General features: G+C 39.8%; 1 protein-coding gene across 1 annotated transcript; it reads left to right on the top strand.

Annotated features, from left to right (window-relative positions):
- The first annotated feature begins 125 nt into the window (after positions 1-125).
- On the top strand, positions 126-12,927 carry xpo5 (exportin 5). Its single transcript, XM_014987551.2, has 33 exons — positions 126-752; positions 1,249-1,370; positions 1,450-1,522; positions 1,622-1,759; positions 2,726-2,908; positions 2,986-3,012; positions 3,113-3,298; positions 4,344-4,420; positions 4,509-4,553; positions 4,691-4,781; positions 4,895-4,978; positions 5,138-5,263; positions 5,413-5,503; positions 5,590-5,718; positions 5,935-6,050; positions 6,137-6,292; positions 6,516-6,557; positions 6,660-6,749; positions 6,850-7,049; positions 7,158-7,260; positions 7,381-7,562; positions 7,812-7,912; positions 8,025-8,121; positions 8,208-8,344; positions 8,458-8,555; positions 8,682-8,728; positions 8,928-9,037; positions 9,415-9,474; positions 9,556-9,650; positions 9,749-9,856; positions 10,491-10,628; positions 11,585-11,749; positions 11,991-12,927. The coding sequence occupies exons 1-33, from the start codon at positions 651-653 to the stop codon at positions 12,135-12,137; spliced, it is 3,666 nt and encodes a 1,221-aa protein (XP_014843037.1). The 5' UTR covers positions 126-650; the 3' UTR covers positions 12,138-12,927.
- The last annotated feature ends 950 nt before the right edge of the window (positions 12,928-13,877 follow it).

Here is a 13,877-nt window from a genome sequence, read left to right as displayed (position 1 = left end):
AACTAGTCCCACTCACTGACTCTATCTGTAATAGAAATAAATAATTTCACAAATGAATGATAGCAATTTACTTAAAAATGTATGTGATTAAAAATATAAATAAATTAAGAAGTTCAATTATTGAATATATCAATTGATCAAATACATAATTTTGATTGGGTTACTTGCAATGACAACACCAATAATAATAACAAGGAAACAAAATATAATTTAAAACTGAGGTTCCATTAGAGCTCTAAAGGGGCAACATCAAAGAAATATGCAATTACATAAAGAATAGACAAAGTGATTTCAATAAAACTAAAAAATGCATTCAAGTAAAATAATACATAAATAAAAAATCTTATTTCTTAAATCTAAACAAAACGATCAAATACATAATTTAACAGCTAAATATAGAGATCATGAATATAAAGAAGGAAAGAAAGAAAGTAAAAAAAACGAAATAAAGGAGGAAAGAGAACTACAACTCCCAGAATTCCGCTCTAACGGCAAGCCAAGCGGCTCGAACTTACCCCAGCTTCGCTCTTCGCGCACGTTGGCCGACGTCGGTGTTTCCCTGTCTGCACGTTACCCACGGTAGAGCGGCGCTTTGCATAAGGGAGTTGCTTGCTTTCGTCTCAACGGTGTGACAGACGCTACCTGAAGTCATGGCTGAGCAGGTGGCCGCCATGTGTGATCAGCTTATAAAAGCCGTGATGGTGATGATGGACGCAGAAACCAACCAGATTTACCGTCTGGAGGCCCTGAAGGTAGCACTATTACCAATTGCTAGCTAGTTAGCTTACCTTGTCATTTATTGTGACGATCGGGAGATTATAATGATGTGACTGTAAACTATAAATAAACTGCTTCTATTATTCAGTACTTTTTTTGTAACTGTTGCTTAGAAACGTCTTTTCAGTCGTACGGAATTAGATGTTAAAAAGTTAAAATGTTGGGGAAGCTAGCCTAGTATGAATAAATGAATAGTTGACTCATGTTCACTCATTCACATGAATAAGAAATTAGACCTTGGAACAGGGAAACGAAAACTTAATTTAATCAAATCAACTCTCCATGTGTTGTCCGCCGATCATCTATTTATTAAACAGCTCTGAATTATTTTATTCGCTTAGAGCGAGCTGTTGATTTTATGCCTAACACGTGTACCTGGCTGCATGTTCATTCAGGTGTAATTTAATTGCACTTTAACATTTAGTTGGTATAAATTCGCTGTAAAGTAATCCGACTTATTTCTCTGAACAGTTTTGTGAAGAATTTAAAGAGACGAGCACCCTTTGTGTCCCATGTGGCCTACGCTTAGCAGACAAAAGTCAGCCGGCTGTAGTCAGACACTTTGGCTTGCAGATACTGGAGCAGGTCATCAAGTAAGCCTACTTACGTGGTACTTAAAATCCTAATATGACAAAAGAAGTATGGTGTGATAATCAATTTTTTTTCTCCCAGGTTTCGATGGAACAACATGCAGCAGCAAGAAAAGGTCCAGCTGAAGGAGTGTGCCATGCAGCTGCTAGCAACTGTAGGTGTGAAAGTAAAAGGATAGTAAAATAACCATCTCATTTAGATCAGATAAACACCACCCAATTTGTGTTTGATGGCTGTCCCTGTGTTTCATTAGGGCACCCATTCTATCCTGGAGGAAGAGAGCCACGTCAAAGATGCCCTATCTCGGATTGTGGTGGAAATGATTAAAAGAGAATGGCCTCAACATTGGCCAGACATGCTGAAAGAGATGGAGTCTCTCTCTAGCCAAGGGGTGAGTGGCATAAACACTGCAGTAAGTGTGGCATGCTTCCTTATCCAGCGTTATTTTAATTTGAATAGGGTTACGTAATGGTTTGCAAGCAAATATATTCCAGTTAGTCATACTCACCGCGCTTCACTACCCAAACATGAGCTCACTTTATTTGTTTGACAAATAAAGTGAGCTCAAAATTTTTTCACTGACGTTATTGGCCGTGTTTAAACCACACGTTTCATTGTATTCACCAATACCTAGTAGGCCGTAGCTATGAAAGTGAAAAGAAAGAATTCTACTTTTAAAAAAATCTAAAAAGTGTAGCATGCATTTACATTTATTCATTTTTAATCTGACACTGTCATAAAGGCTGCTGTTCTGAGAAGACTTCAGAGCTTTGTTAGAGGACACTAGTGAGCAAACGGTATCATAGAGACAAAGGAACACAGCAGATGGGTCACGAGAGACGTTTAAAGCAGTTTTGGGTTATAAAACAATATTCCAGCTAATATACCAGCTTTAAACATGCCACAGAGTACTGCTTCATTTCCATCACCTGAGAATGCAATAAGTGTGGCACAATTGTAAAGCCTACCCAGACATGAGAATCTGCCATGAAAACTGACTGGCTAGCCATAGAGAGAACTAGCTAAGAGTTTAGTTATCACAAATCTGGCCCATATAATATAGGAAAAACTCCACTGTTGAAAGAAAGCTGTAAAATACCCTGTTATGCATAAATTTGCTCTCACTTTGCAGCTGTGCACTGTTTTGTTTTGGTCTATCTCATAAAATTGAAATAAAACACATTGATGTTCGTGATTATGACATGAAACTGTGTTCATCTTTTTTAATTTCTGTTCATGAAGTTTCTGGAGCTCTTAAAGTAAAATTTATGATAAATGACCCCCCTTTTTTTTTCATTTTTGAGAAAATTAATAATTTCTTTATACTAAGTGAAGTAAAAATGGATGTTTGTGGTAGGCGGCGCAGACCGAGCTGGTCATGCTGATCCTCTTGAGGCTGGCAGAGGATGTGATCACCTTCCAGACGTTGCCCTCACAGCGGCGTAGAGACATCCAACAGACACTCACCCAGAACATGGACAGCATCTTCAGCTTTTTGTTGACCATTCTGCATATCAATGTTGAGGACTACCGCAAATTGGTTAGTGAAGCCTCGACTGGATTATTTTAGGTCTCCAAAAGGTAGCAGTCTTGAACAGTTTTACTTTGTTTCTCCAGAAGGAGGAACCAGCCCTTGAACTGAAGGTATTTACAAAACCCCCTCATTTTACGCATTAGGATTTGGTTCATTTCACACCTCGCAATGTACTCTCTTGTCTATTTTTAACATTTTACCTGCACACAGGCCAAAGCTCACTGCCGAGTGGCAGTGGCCACGCTGAATACGCTCGCAGGCTACGTAGATTGGGTGACGCTGGTGCACATCACTTCCAGGAACTGCCAGCTGCTGGAGATGCTGTGTCTGCTGCTGAGTGAACCCGAGCTGCAGCTGGAGGCTTCAGAGTGCCTGCTTATTGCTTTAAGCCGGAAGGTGAGTTGCGGGAAAACTGCATGGAGATTCATCCGCTTTATTAGTCGTCCTTTGTCATTTTTTTTGAATGTTTAAATTCTGTGGTTTGATCAGAGATCGTCGGTGTCTTTATAGTAATTCTGGCCCACAGCCTTACAGTGTTTGACAACGATTTAAGATCGTTATTACTCTGAAAGACATTTGGTTTTCCCTGATTTCATTTCTGAAACCAGCTGGTTCTACATAATAAATTGAAGGTTGGAAAAAAAATAAATATATATATATATATATATTGAGTAATTATTCACAGGCCAACATTTGTTTAGCTGTGGTCTATTAATATTAAATACTTTGAGTAATGGTTGCAATTAGCTGACTTGTAAATGATGAACAAAAGCAATTAGCCCTGACAGATTCTCTGAAATCTAATAACGGGATATCCAAGTGGAGGAATGTCCTGTTTATTTTAAAGGAGCGATTATTTTTCAGACTTCACAACATCCATTTGGGATTTTCCAGCACAAAAATGTCTGCAAACATTTAATGCCTAATTAGACATGGAGAACAACAATAAGTTTATCAGGCTGCTAAAATAAAACAAAAAAACATTCAGTCAGTAATATTTTAGTCCTTTTTATTACTTGCCCGTACAGCTTCTGGTACAATTAGAGGAAAGAGCCACAGTGCATCTTTCTAAAAGGAATATTAGACGTTAATAATGTTGGTAATATGTGGGACCTTTTTCTTATGTCTTAAAATTATAATGTCATCGCTCAGCACTGGAATGACGGGACGGTGAAAGAGATGGAAGTAGCTGAGACGCTTTGCATGCCTTGGTTTTACGAAGCAGTGCCTAATTATGAGCGCTTTATTGAACTACACTAACACTGTTCTCAGTTTAGCAGAGGACTTTTGATAGGAAACTATTTGAAGGACCAGATTTAATTTGTTCTGCGTCGCTGAACTCTTGCTCTCATTCAATAAGCTGTAAAGATATTTGTGTCATAACTTGCAATCAGGCGAACAAGTGGAACGTACTTATAGTTCCTATGGTGTTCTCCTGCAGGGCAAACTGGAGGAGAGGAAACCCTTCATGCTGCTGTTTAACGACGTGGCCATCCAGTACATCCTGTCCGCGGCCCAGTGAGTGAAGCTGCTGCTCCGTTCTCCCGATTATACCGAAGGCGTCGTTTTATAATGCATACTTTTAATATCCTGTATCTGTGTCCAGATCCGCAGATGGTTTAGCGATATGTCCAAATTCCTCCAAACCACAGTGAGTTCTGTCACATGTCTATCCTTGTAAAAAAAAAAAAAAAAAAAAGAAAAGAAAAAAAAAAAATTAGTCGGATGTTTTTATTTACTCTTAGCGTCAAGCTACGGTGTGCATCACGGTGCTTGTTGCGCTTTCAGAGAAGTGGAGGTGGTGGAGCGGCGCTACGTTTTCCTGAAGCGGCTCTGTCAGGTCCTGTGCGCTCTAGGATTCCAGCTCTGCTCGTTAGTGGTGAGTTTTTTTTCCCCGGTGTGGTCACACATGTACGAGTGTTGTCCTCTCTGTTTAGCGTGCGCTTTGATCACACCGCCGTCTGAAATGATGCCCCCCTCACACCCCCACAGGGTCCGTGTTCAGAGGTTGAAGTTCCTCCAAATCTCACCAAGTACACCGAAGCCTTATTAGCCTTTACCACACATTCCAGTCAGGTTAGTTACTGCTAATTATCGTAATTATCGGAGGGCTAACACTTGAATGTTGCTGAAATTTTCTTTAAAAGGTTGCGCTTGAGCTGTACTTATTAGCTGATGTGTTTTTTTTTTTTTTTGTTTTTGTTTTTTTTCCCCCTCTCCTTTTATATTCTGCAGTTTTTAAAATCTTGCACTGTGTCAACATGGGCCAGTTTGTTCAGACACGAGACTCTGTCAAAAGTCCCTGTCGTTGTGGAGATGGCCCTCGAATACCTCAAAGTATCGACAACCAACCTTGTTAGGGTGAGAGTCTCCTTTCGTTTATGATTGTTCACAGGGCTGATGGAGGAAACAAACCGCACAGTGGTCGTACTGTGAGATATGTGTTAAAGTTGAAAGGATGACAATACTTTCTCACAGCATGGCATAAAGTTTTATTTGTCTTCTTCCAGACTGGCTTTCCTTCTAAACAAGACAGCCCTAGTTGTGTGTACTCACGAATGGACTTCGACAGCGACGATGACTTCAACTCGTTCTTTTCCAGTAGGTTTTATCAACTCATTCTCTCGTAGGCTCCTTGGTTCCGTTGTTGGTTTTGATGCTGTTTATTTCTTTGCGTTGTCTTAAAGCTTATCGGTCGCAGCACGGCGACGTTTTGAGGACGCTAAGTCGTATCCTTCCGGTAGAAGCTTTCCACACCGCAGCAGAATGGCTCCGGTTCCAGGTTGCCAGTCCGGTTGATCCTGGAGAAACGACGTGTAAGGGTTTAACCGTTTCCTTTTTGCTCAGAAAAACTTTGACTCTGGAATATCTGTAGCACCACAGCAAATGCGACATGTTGTTTTTTTTTGTTTTTTTTTATACTTGTAGCCTTCATAAAGTCTCCTTTGAAGTCAAATTACAAATCAGTGTCCTTATTTTCTTTCCACTAGTAGCTAACTCTTCTACACTGAAAACTTTCTTTTTGTCTCCAGCGAAGACTGCAGAGGGTCTGTGTTCCTTGATGTCTCCGTCCGTCCTTCAGTGGGACGCACTGACTGTCTTCATGGAGTGTGTGATGCATCAGATCTTCAAAAGCATGGATGAGCAGGTGACTAAATGTTTATCACAGTACAGAAACAAAAGGAAAGGGGGCAAACGGGATGTATTCTCACCGTTCTTCTTTGACCTGCGCAGAAGTTGCCGATAGACCAGAGCATGGAGCTCCTGCAGGGCGTGCTGAACTACGAAACCAGAGACCCGCTCATCCTGTCCTGTGTGCTGAGCAACATTTCTGCCCTCTTTCCCTTCGTCACCCACAGGCCACAGTTTGTGCCACAGGTTCTCTACAAGGTTCGATTGAAAATTGGTCCGTTTGATCCAAAGATGAGAAGAAACTTTGTGTCCCTTCGAATATTTTGCTTTCCACTGAAGGATTTTTTTTTTCAGGATTTTACACATAAACATCTCTATAAATGTGCCTTCATCTACATTTACAGCTAATTTTACAATTCTCAAGCCACGTCTCTTTGTTCCTACTGATTACCTCTCGCTGTCTGTGTTTTTGGCTCCACAGCTATTCAAAGCCGTCACGTTTCACATTGATTTGGAAAACAAGGTAAGTTGTTTTGACTTGGCAGGGTAATTTTTCATAATCTCTCTTATCTGAATTGTAAATAAAACATTCCAGCGTTTTTCTTTTTTTGTTTTTTTTCCCCAGGCGCCCAGGAGTCGAGCCGTGAAGAATGTTCGGAGACACGCGTGCTCGGCCATCATCAAAATTTGCCGGGATTACCCGCAGTTTATCTTGGTAGTTTATGTTTTTATCCCAGTCTAAAAAAATAAAAAATCAACCTGAGTCACCTTTTTTAACTTGTGCAGTTACCTTTTTTTTTTTTTTTCTTCCGCAGCCTTGCTTCGACATGTTTTACAACCACGTCAAAGAGTTGTTTGCAAATGAAGCCTTGCTGACTTTCTTGGAGAAATGCTCCCAGATGGAAGCTCTGGTGCTCATCAGTAACCAGTTTAAAGACTTTGACAAGCAAAAGGCTTTCCTAGATGAACTAACGGCCCCAATAATCACTCAGTGGACCTCTGAGGAGATGACAAGGTTGCTGTGATTTATTTATTTTTTTTTATGTAAAATTCTGCATGTTTTTGTTTTTTTTTTTTTCTTTTAGATGTATTGAAACATGTTTGACTTTGACCTTTGTTTCAGCGTGCTTTGGGATCCTGTCAAGTTCCTGTCGTTTGTTGGAGCAGACGAAGTGTTCACAGAGCAAAGAGAAGAGAGAGATACAGCTGGACCTAACAGGGGTCAAGTAAGCGGAGTTTAAAAAAATAAAAAATAAAATACAGCTCCTGCCCAACGTCGTTTACGCCTAGAAGGATGGTTGTTTTTGTTTTTCCCTTATCGATCACTCGCTTGTGTTTCCTCCTAGTTGAGCTTCTGTTTGTATGCGATGCTTGCTGTGGTGAAGCGTGCGCGATGGCCTGCAGACCTGGAAGAAGCGAGAGCCGGCGGATTCGTGGTGGGCTGCACTCCAGCCGGAGCCCCCATCTACAGAAACCCCTGTGCAGCTCAGTTTCTGGCCTTCCTGCCCAACCTGCTGGCTCTAATAAGGTGCGCGTGCCAATGTGCGAATAACTTCAACAGCTCACCTTCACTGCGGATTTTTGATTAACCAGCTAAGTTGGACGGATGGAGTTTGTTTATGATATTAAGTTTTCTCACTTACAACATTTCTATTAAAAAGAAGAAAAAATATTTTGGAAATTACTTGACCAATACGTGATTGTCAGTAACATATGTTAATAATGTCCTCTTAATACATTTTATTGTAAAGCTTGTTTATTTAATGTGTTTCTGCAGGACTCAGAACAGCTTGTTCATGCCAGAGAACGTGGCTCGTCTCAGTGAGACTTTCTCCAGAGCCTATGATGTGATGGACGGAGATAAGCTGGTGATTCTTGGTAAGAAGAGCTGCCTCCATGTATTGACTGTTTTTTTTTTTTTTTTTTTTTTTGTATGGCCTAAGTGAAGACTCACTCAAAAATATTAAGCTTCCTAAATGAATGTTTTCAGGTCTCCCACAGCCTCCTCTGGATATTTATGACGCTCCGGTGCATAAAAGCCTCTTGGATCGCATGCAGGGATTCTTTAACTCGTTGTTCGAAAACTGGTATGGTTTGTTATCGCTCTATAAACTGTTGCACGGTTTTATATTTTGTCTTGATGCCATCTCATCCTGACGCGTTCTGCCTGCAGCTTCCACATCCTGGGTAACGCGGGTCCGGCTCTGCTGCAGGACTTCTACACCGTGGAGAGTCTGGCTGAAGGAATCATCGGCTCTGCCTTCACTTCCCTCGACCACGTGCCTGACCACAGACTCCGCTCAATGATTCATATCCTTCGTCATCTTTTTAAAAAGTTGTCAGAAGGCGCGTTGTTTTATTTACACAAAAAGCAAAGCTCTTATTTTGTGCGGAGACACTGATTTGCCTTGACTCTTGTGTACGGCTGTTTTTGAAGCAGCTAGTGATCTCATGTCCTCCAGAGTATCACGACAGTCTGCTGCGCCCTCTGCTGGGGCCTTTGTTCAACTACATGCAGCAGGTCAGAACCCTGATTTTAAACTTTTTTTTTTTTCTTTTTTTTTTTTTTGTTTAATTTGGCATAAAATTTAGCTTTAGATATTTTCACAGCAAGGTGTCCTGACGATGCTTCTGCTTTATATCACAGAGACTAAACGTAAAGTGGCAGGTCATCAACCAGAGGACGTCTGTCAAGTAAGTTGTGGCAAAATGATGAAGCGGCAGCCAGCTGCTGTTCACGCTGTTGCAGCAGATGTTTGTTTAAATTAGGAGCAGCGGGTTATTTTCTGAAACTTGTGAATACGGCAGAGATTCATTTCAGCAAAGTCCTCATTTGGGCTCTAAATATGTAGGATCGGTGTTTTTATTTTCAAACTGACCTCTCTGTTCTCAGTGACGAGGATGAGGAGGAGCAGGCGGTCTACGAGGACTGCGCTGTGACTCAGGAGATGTTGGAGGAGCAGCTGGTTCGTCTGCTCACCAGGGAGGTTCTGGATCTGCTCAGTAAGTCTCACAAGTCGCTGCTTTTGTTCATATTTTACATAAAAAAAAAAAAAAATCATTATTTTGTTTCTTTTATTGCTTAAAGAGTGCGATCATGAGTTTCTTTTTACATGAAGTGACGACAGAAACTTCTTTGCGACCTTCTTGGCACAAACCGGGTGTTGTTCTGTCTCGGGTCGCGTCGCATCCAACGTCGTGTGATTCCGCGGACTCGACGCTGCGCAGATGTTTTGATCGCTCAGACGACACCAGAGAACACCAGTTAGCTGGTTTCCTAGCTGGAAGATCACAACTGCCTGATCAGCGTTTTCTCCAACCAAGTGGAACGTGAGTTATAATGGCTTCATAACACCCATCTTCTTTCCTCTCTCTTTCAGATGTAAGCTGTATTTCCAGAAAAGCGCCTGAACCAGCAGCAATTAAGGAAGAAATCGATGGTAGGAGTGGAGTTATACTTTTCTTATCTCAAGTGAGGGGGGGCGGGGGGGATTGTTTTGCTAAAAAATGTGCTCTCGCAGAGGAGGACGTGATGATGGAGTCGGTGCAGGTGGCGTCTTCCCCTCAACCCACCGAAGAGCTGAGTGAGCTTGGAAAATGCTTGATGAAACACGAGGTCAGTTTCAGATTTAAAAAAACAAACAATCTAAGCCATGTTCACATTTAAATAGGGCTCCTAAACGTAATGTTTTGCTTTTTTATTCGGTTTCCCAGAGTGTGTATATGTCGTTGCTGACCCTCTCGTTCACCTCACTGTCCTGGAAGGACACCACAAACTGCCACCGAACAGCGTCCATGGTCTGCTGGAACCTCCTGCGGCCGGTAGAGTCCAGACTGCAGCAGTTTTATTTATTTATTTGTTTCTTTTTAGGATTTTATTGTAATATATATTTTTTTGTCTTCAACTGAAACTACTTGTTGCATCTAATGGTCCACGTCTTAAAAAAAAAAGATAGAATTTTCAAAAATTATATTCTGAATTTTCAATACACAAAAGTCCCAAAAACTGAGTGGTCTTTAAACAACATAAGGAAAAGCCAAACTGTACAGTCCTACAGACTATTTTGCCACAAAGCGTTTATGTGACATTGATGGAGTTTTTTTTTTTTTTTTTTTTTTAATGACTGCATTATTCAGTTGCAACGTTCTTGTTTGCCAATAGAAGCAGCTTTGGATGCATTTATGTTTCTGTTACCCCCTAGCAACAGTGCCAAAACGATTAAATTAAGCTGCAGCACTTCCATGATTCTGATAATAACTCCTTGTTTGGTGAACATAAGCCACACCTTATTGCTTCAACCAGACTCCTCTTTATGACACCCAGGACCCAGATATCCTCCCAGCTCAATGACCTTATTTTGGACGTTTTCTAAATGCACTTAATTTTTTTGCCATCTTTGAAGTGAAACTCGTAAAGGTAAGTGGCCTTAACCGTCTGTGACCGTTTCCCCCCCAGGTTGTAGCAGGTAACCTCCTCCCTGAAGCGGTCACATGGTTCTACACCAGCGTTCTCAGAGCCCTGCAGGTTCACGGACAACACGAAGCCTGCAACACTCCCCTCTGTAACCTAGCAATGCTCATCTACGAAAACCTGGTGAGCCTAATGTCGATGCTCTTCATGCCTGTTTATAGGAATCATATTTACATGAGTTCATTTCTTTAATAGAAAGTCAGAAACTTGGAGTAGTCGCAAACTAGATTTGATATGAAAAGTTCGAACCAGTCAAATCTCTTTTTGTAAAGAGCATGACCTTCAATAACAATTAAATCACCAATTATGTGTTTTCATTTAGTTTCCTATGAACCGTAAATAATTGCCTAGGGCTGCAATTACTAATTATTTTTAGTAATTGATTATTCTATTAGTTATTCTAATAGTTATACTGACTGTTATCAGAAATTGTCAGGTGTTGCTGATTTTTATTATTTCGTTTATCTACCAAAACTTTTTTAAACAGTATTAGAAATAAATAAAAAATACAAAGAAACAATTAATTAAATCCCCTTTTTTTCTGTTTTTAAATAAGAAAATAAAAATTTTATTGGCTAAAATGCAGTAACATAGTGTTCCTCTAGTGTATGCTTGATTATTTGTAGTAAAAGATAATACAAATGCAATGTAGGGCTAGTCTCTAGATTATTTTTTGGATTAACTGATAAATTATTGCAAAAAGATACTTAGTCCTTTTTTATATATATATATATATATATATATATATATATATATATATATATATATATATATATATATATAATTTGAATTCGGTGAAACTAAAACTACCGCATCTTAAAACTAAAATGTATAATTGTTTTGTACAGTTTTACAAAACAATTTAGCAACATATTACTGCTCTGAATATGTTGCCCCCTTTTTTTTTTTTTGGTCTGTGTACTCCACTTGATGATCAACCGATTGCTAAATTAGCTGTCGGTTATTTCAATAATCGATTAATCCGATCCGTCATTTCAGCCCTACTGTTACCTGAGCATTTCCTCCACGTTTCCTTGCTGAGAAGGGTCTCTCTCTGTTTGTCTATCCAATTGCGTTAGCGGCCTCGCTACATGGAGCTGCGGGCAGTGATGACCCAAGTTCCAAACATCAGCATTGACGCTCTGGACCTCTACGATCAAAGGCTGGTGGATCCCAACGCCCAGAAGGCTGGAGAGAAGAAAAGGAGAGACCAGTTCAAGAAGCTCCTTGCAGGAACTATAGGGGTAATGCCACATTTAACCACTAGAGAGCAGCGCTTCACTTTTCAATCCTCAGTGTAAATTCTCATCCAACGGGATCGGAGGCCCGACCCCCACAGTGGAGATCAGCAGTGTGGTTCTGTCTGTGCTGTAAATCTTCTGTTCTCAGCAGCAGGAAATGTTCCCCCAGCTCAATGGTGCAAAACAATCTAATGAAAATGTTCTTGTTTTAACTTTTTTTATTTCTTTCTTTTCTCCCCCACAGAAAGCTCTCTGCCAGCAGTTCAGGAAGGAGGTCCACATCCGCAACCTTCCGTCACTCTTCAAGAAGCCGAAGCCGGACAAGGACATAGTGGAGACTGAACAACTGGGCCTTGCAGCTCTCTTCAGTCCGGAGAGCAACGCGCTGTAGGGGGGAAAGGACTTCTCTACTGGCTGGAAACTTTTGTTGTGCGTTTAAACATCTCCACAACGCTCAGCTGTAGCCGTGTGGAGCTGCCCAACATATCTGTCAACTTGCCTTTCAGTGGGTCATCTCAGCAGGACTCGCACAAACACACAATTTTCTTTTTGCGGCGGCAAACTATTTAACTTTGACAAACAAATTAAACAGAAGTCCATATTGTCTGTTGGGTTTTTCAGAGCACAGTAACTATTTATTTTTTTTAAAGAATCCACAAATCTGACTTCACTTTTCTCTCTTAATTGCCACTTCTGGTTCTTTTATCATTTTAACAAGCTAAAGCTACACAAACACTAAGAAGAGCTCCATTATGAGCTCAGCTGCAGCTTTTGTATTCAGAAAAAAGTGTTTAAAATCTTTCAATCCTCAAATAAGCAAAATTTGAAGTAGCTTGTTTAAGAGGGAGATTTTTTGTTTTTAAGGCACACAGGGAGGAACAGATCTGTATTATGCGGTTTGCACAGAGCTGGGTGTGTTTGGTGTTAAAAACTAAGTATCTGAGCCTAGAGTTGGCAGATATGTTGTGGGGCATTTATTCAATAAGGATTTATTCTAGGATAAAACTGAAGGGGGAAAAAAAAAATGGTGCCTGGTTCTGGTGACGGGTGTTTCCTGTGACTGGATGAGTTTTAACACGGTTTCTGATTCTGAAGGAGTTTATCAGTGGTACCTTAGGTTCAACGTTTCTTTGATAGAGAGAAAAAACTTTTAAGAAACTTTGAATAAACTGCTACAGTGTTGGTTGATTTTTTTTTTTTTTTTTTTTTTTTTTGGTTAAAGGTAAAAATAGCATTTCATACAGGAAGAAGAAGCTGTTTAACACACATTGCCAGACAGCTAAGCTAACTTTGGTTATTCTAAACAACTTGAGCGTTCCAAAATTTATTTGGATTTGCTTGAAAAATGCAGCGCACATACTCCACAGATATATGTGCCAAAACACTGACTGTAGGCTTCTAGGCAGACACTTCGGTCCACAGGCTGTGTATAATTTAAAAAAAAAAACTATTTAAGGATCAGCAAATGTGTAGCTTATTCCAAGTACACATACCTATGTTTTCATTACCTGATTCATTTTTTATTTTTACTTGATCATTTTTATGTTCTGGTTTTATGAACAGGCGCTATATTCCTTTGTTGTTTAAAGGATTGTTTTAACATGATTTCTCGGGCCGGTGTTTGTTGCCGTTTTAGCAGATCATAATTCCCTTGTTTTCTTTTTTTTTTTTTTTTTTACTGTTTTATATATGCAGACCAAAATATATGGCAGCTGTTTCAGCTTGAACCTCTTAAAATACACTTTGACTGGTCTACATATCAAATACTGTTTGACTGAAAAATATTTCTCTCCCACAAATCTAAGGATTTACAGCTTATATATATATATATATATATATATATATATATATATATATATATATATATATATATATATAGTGTGTGTGTGAACAAATGGTCTTTTTTTGGGGGGGAATGTCTGTTCAACACTAAGATTTTCTGTACAAAGACAAACATGGGAATTTTGAAAATGTTATGTGGTTTATATTTTTGCTATAGATTGGACATGTTTGTTGTTAGAAATGTTTGTTTCTTTTCATTTAGAGCGCAGTGACATGTAGATGAGCTACATGGTGACATTAAACGATCTGCCTCATTTGGGTGTTTGCACATTGCTTGTTGTAAAAAAGG

Source organism: Poecilia mexicana, unplaced genomic scaffold (assembly GCF_051168715.1).
Source record: "Poecilia mexicana isolate PSO_F unplaced genomic scaffold, ASM5116871v1 scaffold_15, whole genome shotgun sequence".
In the NCBI taxonomy this organism is placed as follows: Eukaryota; Metazoa; Chordata; class Actinopteri; order Cyprinodontiformes; family Poeciliidae; genus Poecilia; species Poecilia mexicana.
Note: the sequence above shows the minus strand (reverse complement) of the source record. Positions and strands in the feature narration are given on the sequence as shown.